This window comes from Mustela nivalis, assembly GCF_964662115.1.
Source record: "Mustela nivalis genome assembly, chromosome: 6".
NCBI lineage: Eukaryota > Metazoa > Chordata > Mammalia > Carnivora > Mustelidae > Mustela > Mustela nivalis.
Genome location: NC_139025.1, coordinates 125,305,030 through 125,330,188, shown reverse-complemented (window position 1 = coordinate 125,330,188; position 25,159 = coordinate 125,305,030). Strand labels below are relative to the sequence as shown.

Genomic DNA, 25,159 nt, shown 5'->3' with positions numbered 1-25,159 from the left:
TAGGACTTAAAAATGAAAGGTGATAAGAGAAATAAAAAACCACAACCAGTTTTATATCAAATTAGACAATGTTGAGGAAAAAATATATATGGGAAGAGAAATCAGAATAAATTATCTAGAATGCAACTAAGAGGGGAGAAAAGAAAGAATGTGAAAGATAGGCTAGGATACATGAATAGATTGAAAAGCTCTGACACTGTCAAACTGAAATCAGAGGCAATACTGAAGAGATCCTGACTGAGGAATTTTTCAGAAGAAATATACAGAAATAAATTCACAGATTTAATAAGTTTAAGACTTCCCAAGCAAGAAAAATGAAATCAGTTCATTCCTTGACACAACCTAGTGAAACTGCAGAATATAAAACAGCAAAAATATCTTAGAGTAGAATATAAGTTATCTTCAAAAGAGTAGCAGACTGACAGCTGATGTTTCAAAAGAAACAATGGAAAACAAGCCAATGCAATAACACCTTCAATGTGCTGCATGAAAATAACTGGCAACTTCTGTGCAGCAAAAATGTTGTTCAAAAATGGGGGCAAAACAAAAACATTTTAAGACTCATAAAAGTGGAGAAAGTAAAACCAGCAGACAGTCACCCAAGGAAATTCTAAAGGATGAACTTCAAACAGAAAGAAGAGCTAATACACAAGAAGAAATGAAGAGAAACAAAGATCATAAATATATGGGTAAGTCTAAATTAACACTGTATAAAATAATGTCTGATGAGATTAAAAGTATAGAATTAAAATAAATGACAGTAACATAAGTCAGGGAAAGGGGGCTATGAATAACATTAAACTAGTCTAAGATCCCTTTTTTTTCTGGGTATAGGTTAAGATGCTGATGAATCTTTGGTACTATCTAGTTTTCTAGATTTAGATCCTATTCATCTGTGGTTAGATTTATACCTGGCATTTGTTTTTTTGAATATTATTGCAAATGGTTTTTAAGATTTCAAAAAAAAAAAGATGCTGATGAATGTGAGGTGTGATTCATATGTATGTTATATGAATTAGGGTAACCTCTCAATAATTAAAAAAAGGAAAAGAATGAAGTGATTAAAAAATATTCCATGCAACAAAAAGAGGGCTTATAAGGAGAGGAAAAAACCCACATAGAACAGGGACAAAGAGTGGTTACATTAAAAATAAATGCACAGGTTAAAGACAAAAGTTGTTAAAGTGATTTTAAGAATCGACTACATGCTATTTATAAAAGATATATCTAAAACATGGGAATAAAAAAGTACTAAAAGTAAAAGTACAGCAAATAGTGCATCAGGTCAATTTTAACCTAAAGAAAGTTAGGGTAACACATAAAACAAACTAAAAGGTAAGAAAACATTAGTAGATTTAAATAAGCTCCCTTCAGATGCAACATGGGGGGTTAAAGGGGTAGGAGAAGAATGAATGAAACAAGATGGGATTTGAAGGGAGACAAACCATAAGTGACTCTTAGTCTCACAAAACAAACTGAGGGTTGCTGGGGGAAGGGGTTTGGGAGAGGGGGCTAGGGTTATGGACATTGGGGAGGGTATGTGCTATGGTGAGTGCTGTGAAGTGCGTAAACCTGGTGATTCACAGACCTGTACCGCTGGGGATAAAAACACATTATATGTTTATAAAATATTTTTTAAAAATTAAAAATAATAAAAAAACTCCCTTATAATGTTTAGCACCTCTGTTCATGAAGAAGGCATAACTTTAGTTGCTATATCTAATAACACAAACTTTACTTGATTTAAAAATCCATAACAATAAGAAGAGATATGAATAAATGCATAATCACAATGGGAAATTCTCATGCATCTCTCAGTAATTAAGAGATCCAGTAAAAAGTAAATATATAGACTTGAAAAACATAACAAGTGACCAAATGTATGTATATAAAACAGTGCAGCCCACAATACAAGACTATGTTATTTTCAAGCAGACATGGAACATTAAAAAGACAAAAAGATCATATTGTGGTCCATAAAGCAAAAAGTCTCAACAAAGTTTCAACAAATTTCAAGTCATATAGATCATGGTTTCTGACTACAAAGAAATTAAGGTAGAAATCAGTAATACAAAAGTAACTAGAAATATTTAATGTACTCCCCATATATTTAGAACTAAAAAAACACCTCCAGTAAGCTATGGGTCAAAGAATAAATCAAAATCAAAATCAGAATGTTTTTGAACCGTACTGTAACAATAATTGCTACATTTCAAAACTCATGGAATGTGGCTAAAATAGTAATCTGAAAAAAATTAATAACTGTAAATGCTTATAAGAGAAAAAAGAAGAAAGATTAAGAATTAATGACTTAAGCATTCATTTCAAGAAGTTAGGAAAGAAACAGTAAATAAACCCAAAGTAGTAGACAGTAACACAGAGCAGGAGTCAGTAAATTTTGGCCTGTAGGTCAAGTCTGGCTAGCGGTTTATTTTTGCATGGCCTAAAAACGAAGAATGACTTTTATGTATTTAAAATCATGTGTGTGTGTGTGTGTGTGTGTGTGTGTGTGAGAGAGACAGAGGGAGAGAGGGAAGGAGGGAAGAGTATGTGTGGGTAGATGAGGCGGGAGAGAATAAATATGTGATAGAGACCTTACATGATCGGCGAAGCCTAGAAATATCCCTCAGATAACGAATGGGAAATAATAGCATTTTCAGACCAACCAAAGTAGAGAATTCTTTGCTATCTGATCTGCACATTAAAACAAATAAAACCCTATCATACTAGCATGGAATAACAAGTCTAAATCTGTATGTACCTAATAACAGTTTCAATGTATATAAAACAAAAGTTGATAAAATTGAAGGAGACATAGAGAAACCCATGATCACAGGGGAATCTTTAAGACACCTCTTTTAGTAGCTGGTAGAACAAATGGACAAAAGCTCAGTTAAAGATAGAGAAAATCTGAACAACAAAAATAAACAAAATTGATATAATTAACACATATAAGGGGTTCCTGGGCTGCTCAGTTGGTTAAGCATCTAATTCTTGGTTTCAGCTCAGGTCATGATCTCAGGGTCCCCAAGCTCAATGCTTAGCATGGAGTCTGCTTATCCCTCTCCCTTTGTTCTTCCCTGCTGCTCCTACTCTCTTACTTTGTCTCTCTCTCTGTCTCAAGTAAATAAATAATTAAAAATCTTTAAAAAATTAACACATATATTGGGGCGCCTGGGTGGCTCAGTGGGTTAAGCCGCTGCCTTCGGCTCAGGTCATGATCTCAGGGTCCTGGGATCGAGCCCCGCATCGGGCTCTCTGCTCAGCAGGGAGCCTGCTTCCCTCTCTCTCTGCCTGCCTCTCCATCTACTTGTAATTTCTCTCTGTCAAATAAATAAATAAAATCTTTAAAAAAAAATTAACACATATAAAACACTATATCTGAGAAGGGCAGAATTTGAATTTTTTCAAGTATATAGAGATTATTTTCTAAACTTCATCATATGCTGGTTCATAAAGCAAGTTTCAACAAAATCTAAATGTCTGAAATGATTCACAATGTCTGAAATAATTCTCTTTGACTATAGAAGAAGTAAGGTTGGAAAAAAAAAAACCCACTAAAACAACCCCTTATTTAAGCAATATACTTCTAAATAATATATGAATCAAAGAAAAAAAACTGCAAGAGAAATGAGAAAATGTTTTAAATTGAATGATAAAGAACAACCTATGAAAAATTGTAATATCCAGCTAAAACACTGCATAGAGAAACACTATGGCTTTAGAGATGTATTAAATTATATAGCACACTGCCAAAGAAAATGTATTGGCATAAGCTTCCATCTCATGAAGCCAGAAGAAAGGGTAGCATAACCCAAAGGAAGAAGATGAAAGAAAAAAATAAATAACAGAGATGAAACAGGAAATAAATGTGCAGTAAAAAAGCCAAAAGAGGCCAAAAAGAGTCTTTCAATAGATTAGTACAATCTGGAAATTTCTATCAACATTAATGAAAATAAAAGGAAGTTGAGTTTCAACATTTGAAATGAAAAAGGAGGAATCATCACAGATCCTGTAGACATTCAAACCTAATGAGCATTAACATCAATGACTAAAGGAGAAGACAAATAATGTGGAGCAACCAGAACTCCAGACAGAAGAGTAAATTGGTATATCCACTGAAAACTGTTTTAAAGCCAAACATGTGTAAAATCCCATGATCCAACAATACTACTCCTAGGTACATATCTGAAGAAATATATACATAAAAAAAAAAGTGTAAGAATTTCATAGCACTACTGTTTATAATTAGATACTGAAGACAACCACTGTTTGCATCTCCCGCCAAATTCATATGTTGAAACCCTAATCCTTAGTAGTATTTGGAGATAGGGCTTCTGAGAAAGTAATGAAGGTTAAATGAAGTCATATGTTTGTGGCCCTGTTCTGAAAGGATTAACATATTTATAAGAGACACCAGAGAGCTGTTCTCTCTGTCTCTGCATGTATGTATTGAGGAAAAATCACATCAGGACACAGCTAGATGGTAGCTGTTCACAAGCCAGAGAGTCCCTCCTGAAAACTAAATTGGCTGGCAGCTTGATCTGAGACCTCTAGAATTTTGAGAAAATAAATTTGTTTTTTATTTTTTAAATTATTTATTTATTTGACATGGTGGTGGGGAGAGAGAGAGAGAGATCACAACTAGGCAGAGAGGCAAGCAGAGGGGGAGGGGGCCTGCCCCCTGCTGAGCAGAGAGCCCAATGTGGGGCTCAATCCCAGGACCCTGAGAGCATGACCTGAGCTGAAGGCAGAGGCTTAACCCACTGAGCCACGCAGGCGCCCCTGATTTCTGTTTTTTAAAGCCACCTAGTTTCTGGTATTTCGTTATGGCAGCCTGGTCTAAGAAACCAAAAGTCCATTAACAATATAATGGATAAATAATTCGTAGTATATGCATCCACTGCAAAACCAAATAGTGATAGAATCAACTATAATTACACTTAATAATATGAATGAATCTCACAGGCTTAATAGTAAGTGAAAGAATCCAGAACTCAACCTTTTCATGATTCCGCTTATATACAGTTCACATAGAGGCCAAATAAATCTATGCTGTTAGAAATCTATTTTCTTTATCTGAATTTCTTGACAGGAATCCTTTGTAGAATGTGTCTGGTTCTGCAACTTAAATGTTTTCACACTTTTCTGTATGTGTGCTCTGTTTCAATAAGGAGTTCAAAAAAATGAAGGGGTGGGGTGCCTGGGTGGCTCAGTGGGTTAAACCTCTGTCTTCAGCTCAGGTCATGATCTCAGGGTTTTGGGATCGAGCCCTGCATCAGTGTGGAGCCTGCTTCCCCTATCTCTCTGCCTGCCTCTCTGTCTACTTGTGATCTCTGTCTGTCAAGTAAGTAAATAAATAAATCTTAAAAAAAAAAAAAAAGAATGGGTGTTGAGCCTAGCTCTGGAGACTATCACAAGAGAGAGACAGCCACTGGCAGTGGAGAAGATATTTTGAAGGCAAAATAAAAAGGTCCAAGGGGTGAGATTCCTGAGAGCTGGTGCTTCCCGGATGAAAGACCCTTGGAGAATCCCAATTTGCAAATATTTCCATTCCACATTATTTTCCCCATGAAATGCAAGAGTGCTTCTGAAATATTGAAGAGGCAACTTCAATAAACATAAGACTATAATGTTTATAAAAATAAGACTGAGTCATAAAACCACTAATACACACTGTCACTAAAATGTACTTCAACATCACATTTTTCCTATTTCTACACAGAGTTATTGATAGATGGGTGTTTTATAGATCTAGCCACCATCTATTTTATTTTATCACTTTTTAAATCATAAAAGTTCTATTTTCTAACCATTCCTTTGACACCTCCCTTACTTTCTTTTTACTTCTAATATCTGGATGACCAAATGGAATCCCTTTTGGTGCTTTCTTTTTCCTCACACGCAAATAAAAATGAGAACAGTGACTATACAATAGTGACAATAGGTATTTTTTGATTGTATGAGATCTGCTCACTAGATATATCACATGAGCTTCATTGATCCCTACATACTATGAGACTCTAGAATGAGTTACCACATGTCAGAATGGGAGTGTTTGATGCAAGGATTGGGGACTGTGGTAATCTTGGGAGACTCCTTCATTTTGCCTCCTTGTCCGATGTTTCTGCTCAATGCCATCATCAATATGTCCTTCTATGACTAAGTGACTTTGCTGCTTACTTCATCTTTGGCCTCTCAGAGAGCAGTCCCTTGGAGATTTTCTCTGGTATTGGTGATTTGCACTTTTAAGAAAATCAAGAAATCATGCAATTATTATTTTTTTCTTTTCAAAAAATTTTCAATTCTAGTTAATTAACATGTAGTGTATTGTTAATTTCATATAACACCCAGAGCTTCACACAACAAGTGCCCACTTCCCTCTCTCAACCCTCAGTTTGTTCTCTCTCATTAAGAGTCTTTTATGGTTTGCTTCCCTTCTACTTTTTCCCCCCTTCCTCTCTGTTCATCTGTTTTGTTTCTTAAATTCCACATATGAGTGAAATCATATGGTATTTCTCTTTCTCTGACTTATTTCACATAGCATAATAGACTCAAGCTCCATTCATGTCATTGAAAATAGCAAGAAAGAAATCATGCAATTATTATGTGGAATGGAAAACTCAGCAGAAAATAGCCCGAGGGAAAAGGTTACAGTTTGCAAGGTTCTAAGAAGAACTGAGGAGGTGTCCTGTTAGGCCAGGGTGGGTGGCACCAAGAGCCGGGTCCTGATGGCTCTGCCATTTTACAGGCTGGGTGCCCACAGGTGAGTGGAGGTGCTTCTCTGAGTCTCCCCTTCCTTACCAGTAAAGTGGAAATAATATGAACAGCTGATGGGAAATGTGGAGGTCATTAATACTAATACTGTACTTAGCACACAGTAGATGCTATGCAAATACATGATGGCTATTATTATTAAAAGCATAGTATCCTTTTTTTTAAATGATAAACAGGGTTTATTTAAGGGTCCAATGAGAAAGATCTCAATTCTCACCCCCATCATCAGATGCTCTTCTTCATCCACAGAATTAGGATGTGGCCACAACAATTATTTCAATTCACAATTCAGGTCAGACAAGGCTGAGAAATAGTCTGTTTTCTAAATGCACTTATCCTCTTGTGACAATTTTCTCTGATCCCAGTCTACCGCATTTCCTTGGGACAATAACAGGAACCCCCCCCCCCCATTCTGGCCTTAACTTAAAAAAAAATTTTATTACTGTATCTTTTTTTTTTCCCCCTAGGGGTACAGGTCTGTGAATCATTAGGCTTACACATTTCATAGAACTCACATACCCTCACATAGCACATACCCTTCCCAATGTCCATAATCCAACCACCCTATCCCTACTCCCTTACTCCCCAGCAACCCTCAGTTTGTTTCCTGAGATTAAGGGTCTCTTATGGTTTGTCTCCCTTCCTGGTCTCATCTTGTTTCATTTTTTTCCCTCCCTACCCCCAACCCTCGACCCCCAGCCCTGGCCTCTCAAATTCCTCATATCAGAGAGATCATATGATAATTGTCTTTCTCTGATTGACTTATTTTGCTCAGCATAATACCCTCTAGTTCCATCCACGTCATTGCAAATGGCAAGATTTTGTTTCTTTTGATGGCTGCATAGTATTCCATTGTGTGTGTGTATATATATATGTATATATATGTATATATGTATATGTATATATGTATGTATATATGTATATATATATATACCACATATATATGTATGTGTGTGTATATATATATATATATACCACATCTTCTTTATCCATTCATCTGTTGATGGCCATCTAGGCCCTTTCCATTTTTGGCTATTGTGAGCATTGCTGCTATAAACTTTTGGGTGCACGTGCCCCTTCAGATCACTACATTTGTATCTTTGAGGTAAATACCCAGTAGTGTGATTAAAAGCACAGTATCTTAGCACTTACCCCACCCTACTCAATGACCATATCTTTCAAGAGAGCCCAGTAAGAAGGCCCAGTTTCCTCAGAGGACTCAAAAACATGCTGTTTTTGATCTGAAACCGTCAAGAGTGGGATTCAACCCATATATACTATTGATCCAAGTGAAGTGGCTAATAATGACACATGGGGACGTTGGGAAAATTCTTTTGACCATAATATATTCTACATGATTTAAACTCCCATTCTGGAACTTTAAGCACAGGGGAATTGTCAAAATGCGAATAACAACATTGCATCTGTGGTAAGCAGACTTCTAAGGTGACCCCAAGACACCCACTTCTGGGAGGGGGAGGAATCCCCTTCCCTTGAGTGTGGGTGGGATGACACCCTCATGGTTGGGTTACCTTTCCTGGCAATATAAGGGTTTTGTAGAGGTAATTAGTTGACTTATCAATTGACCTGAAAGGGAGAGTAGTCTGGTGGGCCCAAGCTAATCAGGTGACCACCTTAAAAAAGAGTTTGGTGGTCAGAGAAGCAGGAAGTCATAGATAGGAGAGAGAAGAAAAGAGGAGAGGGGAGGAGGGAGGAAGGCAGAAAAGGGTAGAGGGAGAAGAGAGAAGAATCAGATCCTCTTGCTAGTCTTGAAGAAGTAATCTGACATGTTGTAAAGAGGGCCATGTGACAAAAGCCTAGGTCTTTAGAGCCTTTTCTATTTGCCACAAACTTCCCCTACCAAGAGCTATCAAGCAAGCTGGAACTTTGCTGCAAAGAACTGAATTCTTTCTTTTTTTTTTTTTTTAAGATTTTATATATTTATTTTAGAGAGGTAGGGGAGGGGCAGAGAGAGATTCTCAAGCAAGCAGACTCCTCACTGAGCAGAGCTGGACAAAGTGCTCTACCCCACAATGGGATCATGACCATGAGCCTAAATCAACAGTCACCCAGGTGCCCTCACAAAGTACTGAATTCGGACAATAGCTCCAGGAGGTGTTCAGAAGTAGATCTTTCCCTAGTTGGGCCTCCAGTTGAAGACAGCCCCTAACAACTGGATTTCAGACTTGAGGGGCTCTGGGCTGAAGACCCAGCTAATAGGTACATACTTCTGATCCACGGAAACTTCCGGACAACAAATTTATAGCTGTTAAACCTGTGGTACCTTGTTATGCAGCAACAGAAAATGGATATAGCATCCTTCAGCCAGAGGACATTTGGAAAGGAATTGTGTCTATTTGTTTCTTATTCCCATCCTGGGACGGTGTCTAGTGTCTAGGACACACCTGTTTGTTCTTGAGCACACCATGCTAAGGGGACCGACCATGCATGAACAAACACCTTCAGTCACAAAGAAAGCAGAGACCGCCTTGGCCCAGGGCTGGGAGTGTGTGCACACCTAGGACAGGGCAGGAAGATGGGGTGCAGCTTGCCAGAGACCCATCCTGGACAGGACAGGGCAGGGCTCGATCTTCACCCTGTCCACCCACTTCACACTGCCTAACAGTTTCTTAGTCTCAAGAAGCCTGAAGCATGAACAGATATTAACACGCGTGGCCAAAAAAGTCCGTTTAGCTCAATTCCACTTTGGCACTTCTTTAAGATGTCTAGAAAACTGGGGGAAACTGGTAGACAGGTGGAGGTGTGCTGCTTTCTCTAGGAACCCTTTCCTCTTATAACTCTCACTTCCAGGGGCCTGGCATGTCCTTGCTCTCAGGGACACTTCTCCACCTTCTCTCCTTCAAGACACACAGCCTCTTGGGAACCTGCATGAGCAGGCTTGCTGTTCATATGTTCCCTGCTGCCCTTGTCCCAACTTCTGGTCACTGCCACTTGGTCCTGGAGACCTTGGTCCCCAGCACAGGGACCACCTCTGTCCCACCCCCTCCACCCCCCACCCCTGCCCCAGGCATGCTTAAGCCTTGCCTTGAGGTCACCTTCAGGTCACCGTATGCATTGCCTCGCAAACCATCCATGTCATTCGGGTTCTCTCTCACAGCCTCGCAGCTGTCTCCTCCTCTCTGGCCTGTGAGCCCTGGAGGGCAGGCCCACACCTCCTCCCTGGGGAGCCCTGGGGCACAGAGGGGTTGAACACGCACTGGATTGACCCTGGAGGTGCGGGGCGGAGAAGGAGCAGACTGACCTAGAGAAAGCATGACCTTCAGATCCTGAGGGAACCAGTGGCATGTCACTGTAGGCCAGGTGAAGGCACCCTGCCCAGAGGTGGGGGGGGGGGACAAGCTCCATAGCTTTTAGAAGCCCCTTTGGTAAGATTATATTCTCATCCTCTAGAGACTCCAAAAGATAGATTTCTTCTCTTTTTTGTCCTGTTCACGTGATGAATCCAGCGTAAATAATGCCATCTACCCCAGTTATTAAAAGCTTTCCAACATTCTCAACAACCTGAGGCCTTACATAGAACAGGGAAAGCACCTGACCTTTCAGGGGGTGAGAATGCTACCTGATAAGGTAGTTTATTTTTTTGAAAGATTTTATTTATTTGACAGACTGAGATTACAAGTAGGCAGAGAGGCAGGCAGAGAGAGAGAGGGGGAAGAAGGCTCCCTTCTGAGCAGACAGCCCAATGTGGGGCTCGATCTCAGGACCCTGAGATCATGACCTGAGCCAAAGGCAGAGGCTTTAACCCACTGAGCCACCCAGGTGCCCCTGAAAGGTGTTTTTTTTTAATGCAATTTAGATAACGTCCTTGCCCAGATTCTTGTTCTTATCTTCTTGTCTTCCTATATGCCACCATGTTCATTTGCTGGAAAATACGTCAGAGGATGGGTCACTAACGTTGCTGCTAGGCCAGGCAGAGGATGCTTTGGACCCCAGCACGTGTGTTAGATATCTTATTGTGCCAGATAATTTCAATAGTGATTCTTCCATGAATTTCTCATCTACCTCAAATAGGGCACATCCTGAAAGCATGCTCAATAAAGCAGAACCTGTGCTTTGCCTTCTGGGGGAGGGAAGGCTGCCTTCCACCTCTTCGTGGGGCATTCCTGGACTCTGACCCCAGAAAAGGAGCCTTAGGGGTGTAAATTCACCAGCTACAGCCAGAAGTCATCTTTCCTCTAGAAGGAATCTTGCACATCTAGAAAATGTAAAAGGAATCACATATCTCTGGAAGTAACCTTTCTGGGTCCGAGAATCAATGCCATCTTAAATGGGGCATCTTCTCTTCATTCAAATTTCTTCTGGGCAATGTGTCATTTTCTTAATCTCACTGTAGCCCACATAGTTAGTCACACTTGGAAGGTAACTGAATCATGATAAAATTTAGTATGTGGCTTAGGGGGATGGAAGCTAAGGCTTAGTGGCTTGATTTCAGAAAGTCAAGATTGTCACGCAGTTGAGAGCATTCCTAGGACTGTCAGTCGGATGTGACCGCCCCAGGAAGATGACCCAGCTATGATAAATGCCAGTGCTTTCCAGCCTCTGGAGACCGAAAAATGGCTCTGCACTATTCTAACATCTCCAGCCAGATCCAGGTTGCGATGTCCATGATTAAGGTGTTTTTTGCCCAAGCAGTGTGACTGGGAACATGGTACAAAGTTCCTATTTCTCGCTTCGACAAAATGGTCATTCAGTTTCCTCACACAATAACTTCACTTAAGAACAGGAGACAGACATGCAAACGTGGGAACTTGCACTGTGAATAGAAAAAAACCCACAGGACGTGAGCACCTGCAGAGAAGAAAATGGTGGGTGAACTCCATCGAGGGAGGCTGGTGGTATTACGGGTGAGGAGCGATTAGTCACTCATTCTGCCTTTTCCAAGCAACGTTCCTGATTCATACACGATAATGGGACCAATTAACTTGAGCTTTGTAACAGATGGTTACCACACAGTTTAAAATAGGATGTCATTTTGCTCATCACCCACGAAGAAAACAAAACGTGATAAGTCTCTAGGAGCAAGACGAGCACATCGTGCCCTGAACGTGACCCTGTGATTCCTTTTAACATCACTTCCCTTATGGAGTGACTCCACACACCCAAGGTCATTGATCCCTCTTCTCTGGGTCTTGCCTGTGCTTCTGCAAGTCCCTCCCACGGGACTACAGTGTGTTGCTCTAGGTCTCTCTCCCTAGCGTTTCTGTCCAGCTCCAGACCCACCCCCCAACCCCCGCCATCCACCTGGTATTCAACACAGAGCAGAGCTGTGCTGGGGGCGTGATGGGAGCTTGCTGCTATGATAGCTCACCTCTTCCCCAGGGATTTCTTATCACACTGTTAACTCTCGAATCCATATCCTTAACATGGGCTGCTCCTGACCTCCAGACTCTCATGTACAACTGGACAGCAGTGTCACAGGTCTCACCAGGATCTCTGACCTAGTCTGTCCCTCCTGGCCCAGCCATCGCCCCCCCAAGCCTGTACCTCCCCACAGGGGTCTGCATCTCCTCATGGTACTGTTAACTGTCATCTACCCACTAAGGGCGGACAACATTCTTGGGCTCATGCTTGCCTCAGCCTTTCTGCCATGGTCCCCATCCAGTCCATCAGCGCGTCCCATGGGTCCACCTTCAACACAGATCCTGCTTCAATATCTAGCTTCTTCTTGTGACCTCCACTGCTACCCCCAGGGTGCTGGCTACCCCCTCCCCTGAGCTAAAGCAGCTACCTCCTCCTTGCTCTTCCTGCTTCTTCTCTTGCCCCCTTAGACTCCATTCTCAACAAAGCACCTGAATGCATCAGACGGGGATCCAAACATGTCACTCCCCTGCTCGAAGTCCTCCCAGGACTGTACATCCGGCCTACAGTTAAGTCCCAGGGCTCATAGTGGTTCCCTGGGCCCCTGGCCACTATTCTTCTGCCTTCCTTTCCAACTCCTCCAGCACCCCTTTGAACTACTCTCATGCCTGGCCTTCCTTATGTAGTGCGCAAGACTGAGGCCAAGCCCCTCCTGCAGGGACCACCAGAGCTGGAAGTCTCCATCTCTCCCTCCTCCCTGCCCTCCAGAGACCTGCCTTACTCTCCCTCCTGTCTCCTCACATCCTCGTACCCCGTACCTTATTTCCTACCCCTTCCACAACGGTCCTCACCGCCTCAGTTCACGTTTATGGTCTACCTTTTATTGTCATTCTTCCCCACTAGAATTTAATCTCTGCAAATGCAGAAATTTCACCTGCGTGGTTTAGAGTCATGACCCCAGCACCTGCGATGGGCTGTTTCATGGGAGCACAGGGTTGTGTTGGATGAACTGGTCTTGGCTTGGCAGCTCTCACACATCTTCGACTTAAAATGTAAGAAAGTGAGGCTCAAGAAGGTCAAGTAACTTGGCCAAGTTCTTCCAGCTGACCGGAACTTGGTCAGGTTGGGCTCAGTCAGAAGCCTGGGGAACATCTGCACATCTTAACCAATCCCCTGGCCAATCTGCTTCAAGCTACACCCTTCCATGGAGCCGAGACTCAACACCACAAGCCAAGGGGTTCCCTATATATTTTCTGACTATACTTCAATTTCTCAGGTATGCAGTCACTACTATATTACACAGACATGCCTCTGCCCTTTGGGTTCACAGCCTCACTGAAGCACCACACACCATCTTGCCCACAGTGGCGGGCTTCTGGACGAGGCACAGGTCGTTACTCCTCAGGCCTAGAACTCGTGATCTCAGAGTCTTCTTACACATAAATGAAGCAAGAAAACCCAATGGGGAAATTTATGGTTTCTTGTATTTTCCATGGCAGGTAATCATTAAAGAATGAAAGACATTTTTCCTTCATCTCTCAAGAGGTCAGTGCTTGTATGCACTGAAGCCCTGTTCTTTTGTTGCCTGTGAGACTGTTATGGTGTGGGAGGGGTGTTGTACCCTGCAGGGATTTTAAGCCCAGGAGAATGGCATTGTGGGTTCTGTGGGAGGGGAAGACTGGTACCCCACTCAACACGGGAGCTCCTCTCAGATAGATGGGCTGTCCCATGCCTTAACAGGCACTGAGAGAGTAGAGCTAAGCCCCTGGGGTGGACCAGGGGCAAAACTAACTGAATGAAGGTCAATTTATTCCAAATTTTCTGGACCACACAAATCCCAGTTCCTGTAGAGTCCCAGGTGGCCCCAGGGGGGCCACCACCACCTGCCACTCTGTGACAGAGATGATATTTCCTTCCCAAGACAGCTAGAACTATGCCTCGAACAAGTGGATTTTTGGGGGCATCTATGTCACTCTCCCACAAATATAGTATATGCGCACACACGTATATCAGCAGCTTATCCACAACTATCCTGAGCAGTAAGTTACTACAAGGAGGAATTTACACATTACACCTGGCAACACTGAGCGGCGTTCTCAAATCGCTGTTTCAGGGTCGAGCCCCTTCTTCCCCATGGGCATTAACAGTGGCGCCTGATGGTAGCAACAGGAGCACAGCCTGGGTGGGAGAGAATAAGTCGGCCTCTCAGTGGACCATACTCCTCCTCCAGTTGGGGTGGGGGACCACCTGGGGCTCACCTGACACGAGCCAGGGTCCTCACCAGAATCCGGGCACAGAAAGGGCCTCATGGATCATCTAGTCTACACCCCTGCTTGGGAGTTGAGGAAAGAAGTCAAGAGAAGTCAGATGCATGGCAGGCTGGGGTCAGCTCTATGCTGAGGAAATGAACACATTTATTCTTTCTGCCTACAGTGTTTTTCAGTTCCTTGTTTCCCTGTGCTAGGCAGAGCCCTGGCATGCAGGCTCTCGCTGCTCCAGGAGCATGCTCCCAAAGCGGGGGGCAGCCGGCCAGCCTTCTCAAGGCTTCCTGAAGCCTGGATGGAGTGCCTTCCCAGCGCTGGGTGGGGGTCCCTGCTGCCCGTTCTCTCCGTCCTCTTGGTATGTGACAGACACAGTGTTGGTGAAGTTAGCATCTTCACTCAGTAAGTTTGGGTTCTTTTTTTTTTTTTTTAATATTTTATTTATTTATTTGACAGAGATCACAAGCATGCAAAGAGACAGGCAGAGAGGGAAGAGGAAGCAGGCTCCCCACTGACCAGAGAGCCCAAAGTGAAACTCGATCCCAGGACCCTGGGATCATGACCTGAGCTGAAGGCAGAGGCTTTAACCCACTGAGCCACCTAGGTGTCCCTAAGTTTGGGTTTTTTAAAGCTTTCCAAGCCTGGATGGTTGGAGTGGAATAGTACCTCTTTTTAGATACTAATCCAGAAGGTAAGACGTATGTTATAAAAATGAGTATGCAATGTCTGGAAGAAATAACAGAAAAGACATTACAAAGAAGTATAGGGTTTTGCTAAGCATAGCAGGGTCCAAGGAGGGGGCATTCATCGTGCCAGGGTGGGGGCGCTGCACCCTTTGCCGGGACTCAACCTTCAAAGGAAATAGCCACAGTTATGGGTGCTACCAGCCACTGTCAGGACCTAAGGTTATAAAGTCCGAGCTGGGTAGCATTAGAGAGACATTAGCTCATGAGACGCTTTTCTTTCTTAACTTCTACCAATTTCCCCCTTCTCTATGAAGAGTGAATCCTTTGTTAAAAATCTCTTATCTAGGGCGCCTGGGTGGTTCAGTGGGTTAAGCAACTACCTTCAGGTCAGGTTATGATCTTGGACTCCTGAGATGGAGCTCCCTGCTCAGCAGGGAGTCTGCTTCTCGCCTCTGAACCTCTCCCCTCTCATGCTCTCTCTCTCTCTCAGATAAATAAATAAAGAAAGAAAATCTTAAAAAAATCTCTTATCTGAATGATTCACGTAGAAGCATCTTTAAAAGAGCCAGTCTCCCCATCGGGAGTGGTTTAGGATGATTGCTAATCCAGGTGAATTGTTTTGTGATTGTTGATCAGTTGGTGACTGTGAGCTGAGACAGAGCATGGCTGTGGGTGTTAGTCTTTGGGTTGCTTTTGACAGCTCTGAAACAGCGGAGGTAACAAGTCACCTACAGTCACAACATCAGATCCAATGAATTACTGGGACTGTAGACCCTGTTCTCAAAGCAAGCACGCCATGGGTGAGGCTCCCCCGAGTCCTGTGGCTGGGACAGATCACCAGGCTGCACAGCACAAATAAGGCCCCACACTACCACCCCTTCCTATGTCTACGTGAATTCTGTGCTTTCTTTCTTGGAGCAGGCAGATGAGGATGTTTCCTGGATTGTTCTACAAGAAATGGGAGGAGGCTGAGTATACACAGAAGCTGGCATCTGGGGAGCACACCCTAGAGTCCACTTCTGGATGCTTCCTATTTGTCCCACAGATCTCTGCTCCCCCTACTCTGTACCCAAAGGGTGACCTGCACAGACCCCAGTAATGGGCTTTCTGCTCTCAGCCCTTCTGGTGAAAGGCACTGGTCAGAGCCCGGATGGTGGAGGAACAGGGTGTCTGGAGTGTTTATATTTCCAGAATCTTTTCTTCGAGAAGCCATACCTTCTATAAGTAGTGCTCTCCATCAGCTACTCTCATCATTTGCCTCTTTGCTACCAGGACTGGTAGGAAATGACTGGTCCATCTGTCAAGATCAAGATCATACCAACGACAGATCCTTCTCTTGAGTCTTCTGCAGCCCTCCAAAGGCTTGGGCATTTTCAACTATGTCTTGGTGAAGGGCTGAGACCAGCCTGATTTCCTGACGGAGCACTTCTCGTGGCTGTAGGACTGAACACACCCTCTCTGCCATGCTCAGTCAGAGGCTCCCCATCCTGTTCTCCTGGGAGGGGCCACACAGGAGCCCCTCGATATACCCGGCCTTTGAAATGGAGGCTCCAACCCACAGCAGCCGGGAAGAGCTGCTGACCATAGAGTCAGAATCAGAAAGCCTTGCTCCCCAGCCCAGCTGGGTGAGGACACACTCCTTGTGCACGGACAACCCACAGTGGCAGATGGGGTCCCATGGGAGAGGATGCTGGGCCTGAGAAGGGCATCGAGTCTTCTGGATGCATGTCCGAGAAGTCCCTGAACATGTGGTTTTGCAAAGATACATAATGAAAACGGTGATGAGTAAGATAGGATATTTGCTCTGTTTCAGGAAGAACCTACATCTGTTTTAGACATTTGTTTTGCACTGACTGTTTTGTCCTTAGGAGCGCCAAAGAAGACAAGCCTGGCTTGCTCCCCAAATCTCTTCCTCATTGGGATGTCAGAAGAAACCCTCAGAAGAAGGGAGAAGGTGAAGTCAGGGTTTGTGTCTCTTCAACCAGGAGGCCGGGAAGCCCGGGAGGGCAGGAGACGGCAGCCACACAAGATGTAAGAGCTTCGCCGGGCCACCACCTGTCTTCCCGTCTTTGCAGGAAAACAGACTCAGGGTGGTTACATAACTTTCTCCTATCCCCAGGAAGTGACAGTCTCCTATCCTTCTCAAAGCCCATGGTCTTTCTGCCTTTCATTCGACACCCATGGGAACGTTAGATGGAAACAGGAGAAAAATAAGGCAAAACCACAGAGCGTTCTCCTTAGAGGGGGCCGGCCTAGCCAGGCGGGATCTGGGAGCAAAGGGAAAACCCAAGAGTTCTCAGAACCACATGGATCCCCACTAGTCTGTCCAGCCCTGGGCTGGAGCAGGGCGTGGCTGCAGAGGTGCCACAACAGGCCTCTCCCTTGCTCACTGATCTACTGATCTACGTCAGGCCAGTCTCACTCCCCGAGCCTAGGCCACACGGGCCTGCCGGACCCGCCACTCACCTGCCTGCTCCAAAGCCACCATGGTCGCCTGCTCGATCAAGTCCCGTTCGATGAAGCTCCGGAAGTCTTCGCTGTACACGCTCAGATCTGGCAACTGGAATGTGTAGATGGGCATCTCCAGGGGGAACTGCTCATTGTTGCACTCACTCGCCACGTGGGACCGGGCCAAGGAGACGATGGCCGAGCTGGCGTGGGAAATCCCCCGGGAAAGTCGCTTTTCTGCAAGGGTTGGGGAGGGGGAAGGATGACCACAGGAACGGAGTTGGGGGGGGCATGTGCCTGTGCGGGCATGCACGTGCACACATGTTGCACGCACACATATGCCCCCACCCAAGTCCACATGCACACACATACACCCAGGCACGCACACATTCACCCGCACCCCCACCACTCTTCCTGCAGACCTCCGTGACGCAGAGCTGACATTACCAGCACCTGGCATACGGTGCTTACTCACTCTGAGTCAGGAAACCATTCAGAAAGAGGCGAGTTGCAAGGCTACCGCACACGTACACAGCGGCCTCATGGAAGATAGCCGGTTTTGCGTTTTTGGGTCTTAAGTAACATCTAACTCAGTTCAGCAGAGCTGCCCTGGGCTCGGCTGAAGGCCACAAGCCAGACTGCTCTTTGTTTTAGACATTCTTACATTTAAAGCAAGAAGCAGTTGTTTCAGGCTTTCCCATGTGGCTTGGATTATAAGAGAGGTTACTGTACTAAAGGTACTCTGATAGATATACCCCATGTGATGAATATGCCCCAAATAAAAAAAATACGAAGCCATCACATCTGCTTCTCTTCTTCTTTTTATAAAGATTTTATTTATTTGGAAGAGAGAGCGAATAAGTAGAGGGGAGCTTCGCAAGGAGAAGCAGACTCCCCGCTGAGCAGGGAGCCTAATACGGGGCTAGACCCCAGCACTCTGGGATCATGACCTAAGCTGAAGGCAGACGCTTAACCACCTGAGCCACCCAGGCATCCCTGCTTTTCTTCTGTCTCAGTCTGACATTGTCCCTGCACTCGAAAAGAGCCCATCTACTCTGGTCTTATTCTGCCTGGAGTTTCCAGCCAAAGGGTGAGACGTGTAGGGCAGATTTCCTCTGAGGGACCTGCTGTTGCCCTGGGAGGGAGTTAATCACGAGATCCCAACGTGCAGCAAAAAAGCAGATGTCTTTGTTCTCTTGACACTTGGTTTTTTGAGCCCTGCTCTTCATAGCTAACGTTAACCGTAATAAAAGAATTCTTAATCGACGGAGCCACCCAGGCATCCTTCATAATAGAAGAATTCTTAAAATCACGGTGTGTTAGGGGGTACGTTTTCTTTTTACAACCAATAGTCGTAATACTGGAGAATTCTTCTAGCAAGGCAGAAGTGCTCTTTTAATTTGCTCAGGAAAACAAAATTCAGACTGGTGTCTGAATGGGTGTTGTCTAAGCCCTGTGGCAAATTCCCAAGTGTATCCACTTGGGTCATGAGGACTGCCACTTCATTTCAGATTAGCCTGCCCACCAATCAGGCTCTGTGTCCATGCTGATGCCAATCGGAGGCATGTCTCTGCCCACCTGTGCTCACCGAAAGCCCAAGCTTGGGCCTTCATCTGGAATGGGAGCTCCTAATCCCCAAATGCAAGGGCAGTGGACAGAAATGTCATCAAAATCATTTTGCTACAGCAGACCTAAAACAGAAGGCTTTTGATCCCAGGGTAAGTTGGTTTTAAATTTAAAGTCAATTCCCAGAAGCCTCAAGTATCTGGCCATTAAAATGAATGGTGAGTCCCACAGAGAGAGTATTTTAAAATGAGTAGTTTTAATTCACCTTCGGTTGGATTCTGAGACCATGAAGACTCATTATTTTGTATTTTGAGGAAAGGCAAAGAGAAGTTAAACCACCCTGGCCATGAGAAAGAAGAGACTTGGAGCATGTAGGGCCTGGCTTGTCTACCACTGGGGATGGCCCCATTGCTTCCTGCACTCGGTCCACAGTCTTGAGAGCAGGAGCGAAGGAGACTCTGAGTCCTTCTGCCATGTTCTCCAGATCTCACAAGCCACGCTGATGTCTCACTTCTTGATACACACTACTGTTTCTGTATCTGGGAAAGTAGAAACTGCTTCACCCCCTGGGGACCTGATGGAGATGGGCATCAGACGCTCCTTAACACCCAAGGTGTTACAGTCCACTGGGCAGACTCACGATGCAGCTCTCAATAGTGGGAATCTGCTGGGCACAGTCATCCACACTCCTTCGTGGCTTATCACTTAGTACCTCTTTGCCAATCATTGAGATGTTATTAGGACCTTAGGAGCATTGTGACTATAGTATAATACGATGCTATTAAATAGTTCCACATAGTAACTATTTGGGGTCTGAATGAAAAAACATTTTGGGGGCACATGGGTGGCTCATTCGGTTGAGTGTCCAACTCTTGGTTTCGGGTTGGGTCATGATCTCAGGTTCTGGGATTGAGATGCTCGTTGTGCTCCCCACTCAGTGGGGAACCTGCTTAATAATTCTCTCTCCCTCTCCCTCTGCCCCTCCCTCTGCTCTCTCTCTGTCTCTCTCAAATAAATAAATAAATCTTAAAAAAAGAAAAAACTTTTGAACTAAAAGTAAATTATGTTAAAGCTCATATAGTGAGAAACATATGCTCCTAATTCTAACACTTGCTCACCACCATCTTCATGAATGTAATCACACACAGACACACACACACACACACACACACACACACACACACTGATTCCTTAAACATGAACTCAGTGATCCTTCTTTGAGTGGTATAAATGAATTGTTTTATGGGAATGACCATGCTCAGAGTTATACTCTAGAGAAATACAGATATTAAATAAAAACACAGTGAAACACACAGAATTCTGCAACTATTGACAAAACCAACTCATACTGATGTTATTCAGGCCAGGGGAGCTGTTTTAACTGTATTTTCTTGTTTTCTGTATTCTTGATACTCTGGCATCTGGGGCATCCCTGAGTGTGGAGGGACTCTCCTTACTAGGAGTAGCTAATTCTGAGAGCCAATGACTCCTAGGAAAGGAGCATGCCTTTTCTATGCAAACCAATGAATCCAGAGGCCACACTCTGAACCACCTCTTCTCAGCAAGCAATACTTCTCTGCGACCCGGGGCAAGGTACAAGACAACCGGGGACAGCTTCTAAGCCCCAGAGAGCTTGCTGAACTTATTCAGTCTTGCCAATCCTAAATCTGTTTATCCTCCCTTGCCTTTTCCAAGGAAATCACAATAAAAGTTCATGTCCATGTTTTTCTTCTCAGTCCCTTCTGCCTCCTGACCACACTTGGTCCTTCCCCATGTGGTCCTGCATGGTGTGCCATGCCATGTCTCCTGCTTTTTTGGGAACTGTGAGTATAACAACTTCCTTCATGATATTCTTTTCCATGTGTGCATATCTCATCATATCTGATTAAAACAAATCCTAGGTATTTTAAGAACAGGTGCACAAGTCTTTCTGAAAGGGGCAGATATAAATACTTTAGGCTTTGTAAGCCGGAGCTTACATAGCCAGTGTATAAATGAATGGGCAAGAGGGTGTTTCAATAAAAACTTTATTTAAAAAACAGACAGTAGCCAGAGTGGGCTCATGGGCCATTGATTGCTGACCCCCAATTTATAATATGGATCATTAATTTTCCATGTAAATGTATGCACTATGATTTCAAGAACTCAAAGGATATGGGTATCTAATTCAGAAACTATAATTTCTATTTTATAAAAAGTACATAGGATTGTTCAAAAAACATTAATTAATGGAATTATGTGACAGACTTAGTTTTTCACTTACATTTATTAGGTTCTGAATCCATCAACCTATCTGGAAGCAGAGAGAAGGGTCCTTCTAGCATTCTCAATGTGAGGATAAAATAATGGGTTGGTTGGTTTGCTGCCAATCAAAAAGAGCAGGAGCAGCCATATATATATATATTTAGAAAACCCCAGATGTTCTCTTAGAAAAAAATGATTAGTATTATAAGAGAATTTATGTAAATTACTACATAAAACATAAATATGGAAAAAGTAAGTCGCTTTTCTCTAGGTCTAAAATCTTAGAATTGGAAACAATATGATAATATGCCAATTATTCTTAAAATAAAAATTCAATCCAATTCCAACCAGAATTCCAAGCTTAAGGTTTACATGGCAGAATAAAATGCCCCATGGGTGCCTGGATGGTTCAGTTGGTTAAGCGGTTGCCTTCAGCTCAGGTCATGATCCCAGGGTCCTAGTTCTGAGCCCCACATTGGGCTCCTTCCTCAGCAGAGAGCCTGCTTCTCCCTCTCCCTCTGCCTGCAGCTCTGCCTACTTGTGCTATCTCTCGGTCAAATAGATAAATAAAATCTTAAAAAAAAAAAGAATAAAATTCCCCAAAATAGTGAAAAAACTTTGGAAAAGAATACCATGAAAGAAGTTCCTTAACAAAAATTATAGTGAATGGACTACCAGAGTTAAGGTAACAGGACGAGTGACCACGTGTATTGACAATGTCTGGAAACAGATCCAAATATATTTGGGAATTTAATACATGGCAACTTTGGCATTTTAGTTCAGTGGGTAAAGAATGTTTTATTCAATATATGTGCTAGAGTAACTCATTCTTGATTCAGAAGAAAGCAAGACTAGATTCTTTCCTATTTTGTATAAAAATTTCAAATCAATCGAAAGACCTATGAACAAAATTTTAAAACGAATACAGGGACATATTCCAGTAACTGTGTACTCCGGTAGACCTTCCAAAGTGAAAGAGGACTCCTATCAGCCATGGATGCATAATAATATAAACATTTTGTGTGGCAGAATATTCTGTAAACAAAGTCATAAAGCAAATGATATCCTGCGAAAGACATACACATGTGTAAAAATACATGTCCCTAATCTTAACCACAAAGAATGCTACACATCGATCAGAAAACTGAAAAAAAAAATCAACAGAAAAATGGGCAAAGTATGAGAACAGGCATGTTGCAGAAGGGCAAATCCAGCTGGCTAACTAACAAATGACAGGATGAAAGTTAAAACAAGACACCCTCTTCCACCCTTCACAGTAGAAAAGCAACGTAAAGCCACCACAAAAACGTTCAGTGCTAGCAAGAGTGGAGGGAGATACCTCATTTCACACATCGCCAGCAAAAATGCACCTGGAAAAGTCCTGAAGTTACTGAATTAAAGACACACAGGTACTGGCACAGCAAATCCACTCTGGGAACACTGACTTAGAGAAATAAAACACTAGTATCTAAGATCACAGGCATATGGTTGTTTATTTTAGCATTGTTAGTAGTATTGAAAACAAGCAAAACACAAAACCCAAGAAAACCCAGAATAACCATTCATACCGGAGTGGTTTAAATATTACTGTAGGTTGTGGAATAAAATATTGAGACTCTACTCATGATTCAGTGTTCCCAGAAACAAGTGATTTGAGAAGCATCATATGCATTTGACCTTGATGCATTTTGAAAGAGCACACGGAAAGCAAGGAGGGACAGACGAAGACATAATCTTTGGTTATTACATCAGTGAGCTCTGAGATGGGTGAAGAAAACTCTTAAGTTCTCTCTCTATATCTTTGTACTATTTCTTTCATCGGGATAAACACATCTGACTTCTGTAATTAAGAAAAAGAATAGAGGAAAGGGAGCCCGTGGAGCAACGAACTGATGATGAGCAGATCCGGAGACCACGCTACGTAGGAACTAAGTGAACGGACTAGAGGGCATTGGCATGGAGAGACTAAGACTCCAGGAGGAGTGTCCCCCTTTAATCACATGGGGTCCTGGGCAACTGGACTCCTCCTCTGGCTTCTCTGAGGCAGAGGGGGGAGCCTGAAACCGAAGTGGCGGTGCACATCTCAGTTTGATGAGCGCGCACAGATCGATTTGCCTGCGGCCCAGAGGTGATGCCCCTGCCAGGTCCTTTGTGCCCTCCACCCACCCATCCCTGCCACCCCATGCAAGCCACAGCACACTGGGGAAGCCGTTCTGGGCTCAGCCCCTCATCAGGTACCTTGGGCAATGTCGTCCTGTCTCTGCAGGCAGGGCCGCTCCACCTTGTGGCTGGGTTGGGGCGGCTCTCGCTCTGGCTGTTTGGGGCACCTGCCCTCATTGAACACATGTGGCAGGTTGGCTGTGTGCACTTGTCGGAGCTGCTCATAGTCACTCAGAGCGGCGGTCAGGTCCCAGTTTTTGCCTATGGCCAAGAAATGACAATATTAAGGATCTCATTGTAGAAAAAAACTGTACGAGCTTTGCGCAGTGACAGTATCGTAACCATGAGGTTTATTCCAGGCGCAATTATTGCTAATTGAAAAAAACTGTGCAAGAAGGGCTCCTCCTCAGCACGTTCAGTAATGAACTTTCCACCAGTAATGCTCGTATTTTCAGAGGGGTAAATGGCCTGATGTGTAAGTAGGGGTTCACACCTGCGACTGACGTCCATCCGAAATATGTGACTGTATTTATTCTCATCGCCTTCAGCTTCATGCACACACGTGTCAAAACATATATATACACAATGGAATACTATGCAGCCATCAAAAGAAATGAAATCTTGCCATTTGCGACAACATGGATGGAACTAGAGCGTATCATGCTTAGCGAAATAAGTCAAGCAGAGAAAGACAACTATCATATGATCTCCCTGATATGAGGAAGTGGTGATGCAACATGGGAGCTTAAGTGGGTACGAGAAGAATCAATGAAACAAAATGGGATTGGGAGGGAGACAAACCATAAGTGACTCAATCTCACAAAACAAACTGAGGGTTGCTGGGGGGAGGGGGTTTGGGAGAAGGGTGTGGGATTATGGACATTGGGGAGGGTATGTGCTTTGGTGAGTGCTGTGAAGTGTGTAAACCTGGTGATCCACAGACCTGTACCCCTGGGGATAAAAATATATGTTTATAAAAAATAAAAATTATATTAAAAAAAAAACATTATGTTCCTAATTATACTGCTTCCCTCCACCCCTTTGAAAAATCAACTTGTAGAGGTAGCGTATTCTTGGAGGGAAGCAAAATATAAACTAACCCCCCCCCCCAACAAAAAACAAACAACAACAACAAACCCAAAAACAACCAATAAAAAAAATACCCAAATTTTCTCTAGGCTTTTGCTTATAGTTTTAGTTCTCTTTCTAAGGTTCATATGGGAAAAGCAGAAGCTTGAGAGTCATTCTCTGTGTAAAAGACTTAGTAGGAAGCAGTCTTCAGACCTCTGACCCTGAACTGGGTGAGATGCTCTTGGGGACTGGGGTCCTGGCCTGGGACAGCTCTAAACAGGGCCCCTGGGCACGGAGATGGGTGCAGGGTGATGAAGGGGACTCTTTGCAACACCAGGGAGAGCTGTTGTGGGGGCTGGTACTCCGTGGGGCTCTAATTCTGAGTCTGAGTCAACGGCCTTCTAATGGAGGGGCAGAGACACTGCATACTGTGTCCCATTTATCAGGCATCATTAGCTTTTTGAAGACAAAGAATTAAAAGCTTCGCTTTCATTTTAAAGAGCAAATAAAATCTTACCCTTTTCCGGTTAACTTCGAAGTGCAGGTATTAACAGTATTGACCTAATTATATGCTGGATTACGTATATATACAATATCATGAGGCTTTGGATGTGTAAAATATAGGGA

The 25,159-nt window shown here is 43.5% G+C and overlaps 1 protein-coding gene across 1 annotated transcript in view; it reads right to left on the bottom strand.

Annotated features, from left to right (window-relative positions):
- The window catches only part of OTUD7A (OTU deubiquitinase 7A), a 363,957-nt gene that overhangs the window by 64,314 nt on the left and 274,484 nt on the right, over window positions 1-25,159 (bottom strand). The window contains exons 5-6 of the mRNA XM_082736328.1: window positions 23,540-23,722; window positions 17,510-17,728 (exon numbers count right to left, since the gene is read on the bottom strand). Coding sequence (XP_082592454.1) covers window positions 17,510-17,728; window positions 23,540-23,722 — 402 coding nt within the window. The remainder of the gene's footprint in view (window positions 1-17,509; window positions 17,729-23,539; window positions 23,723-25,159) is intronic.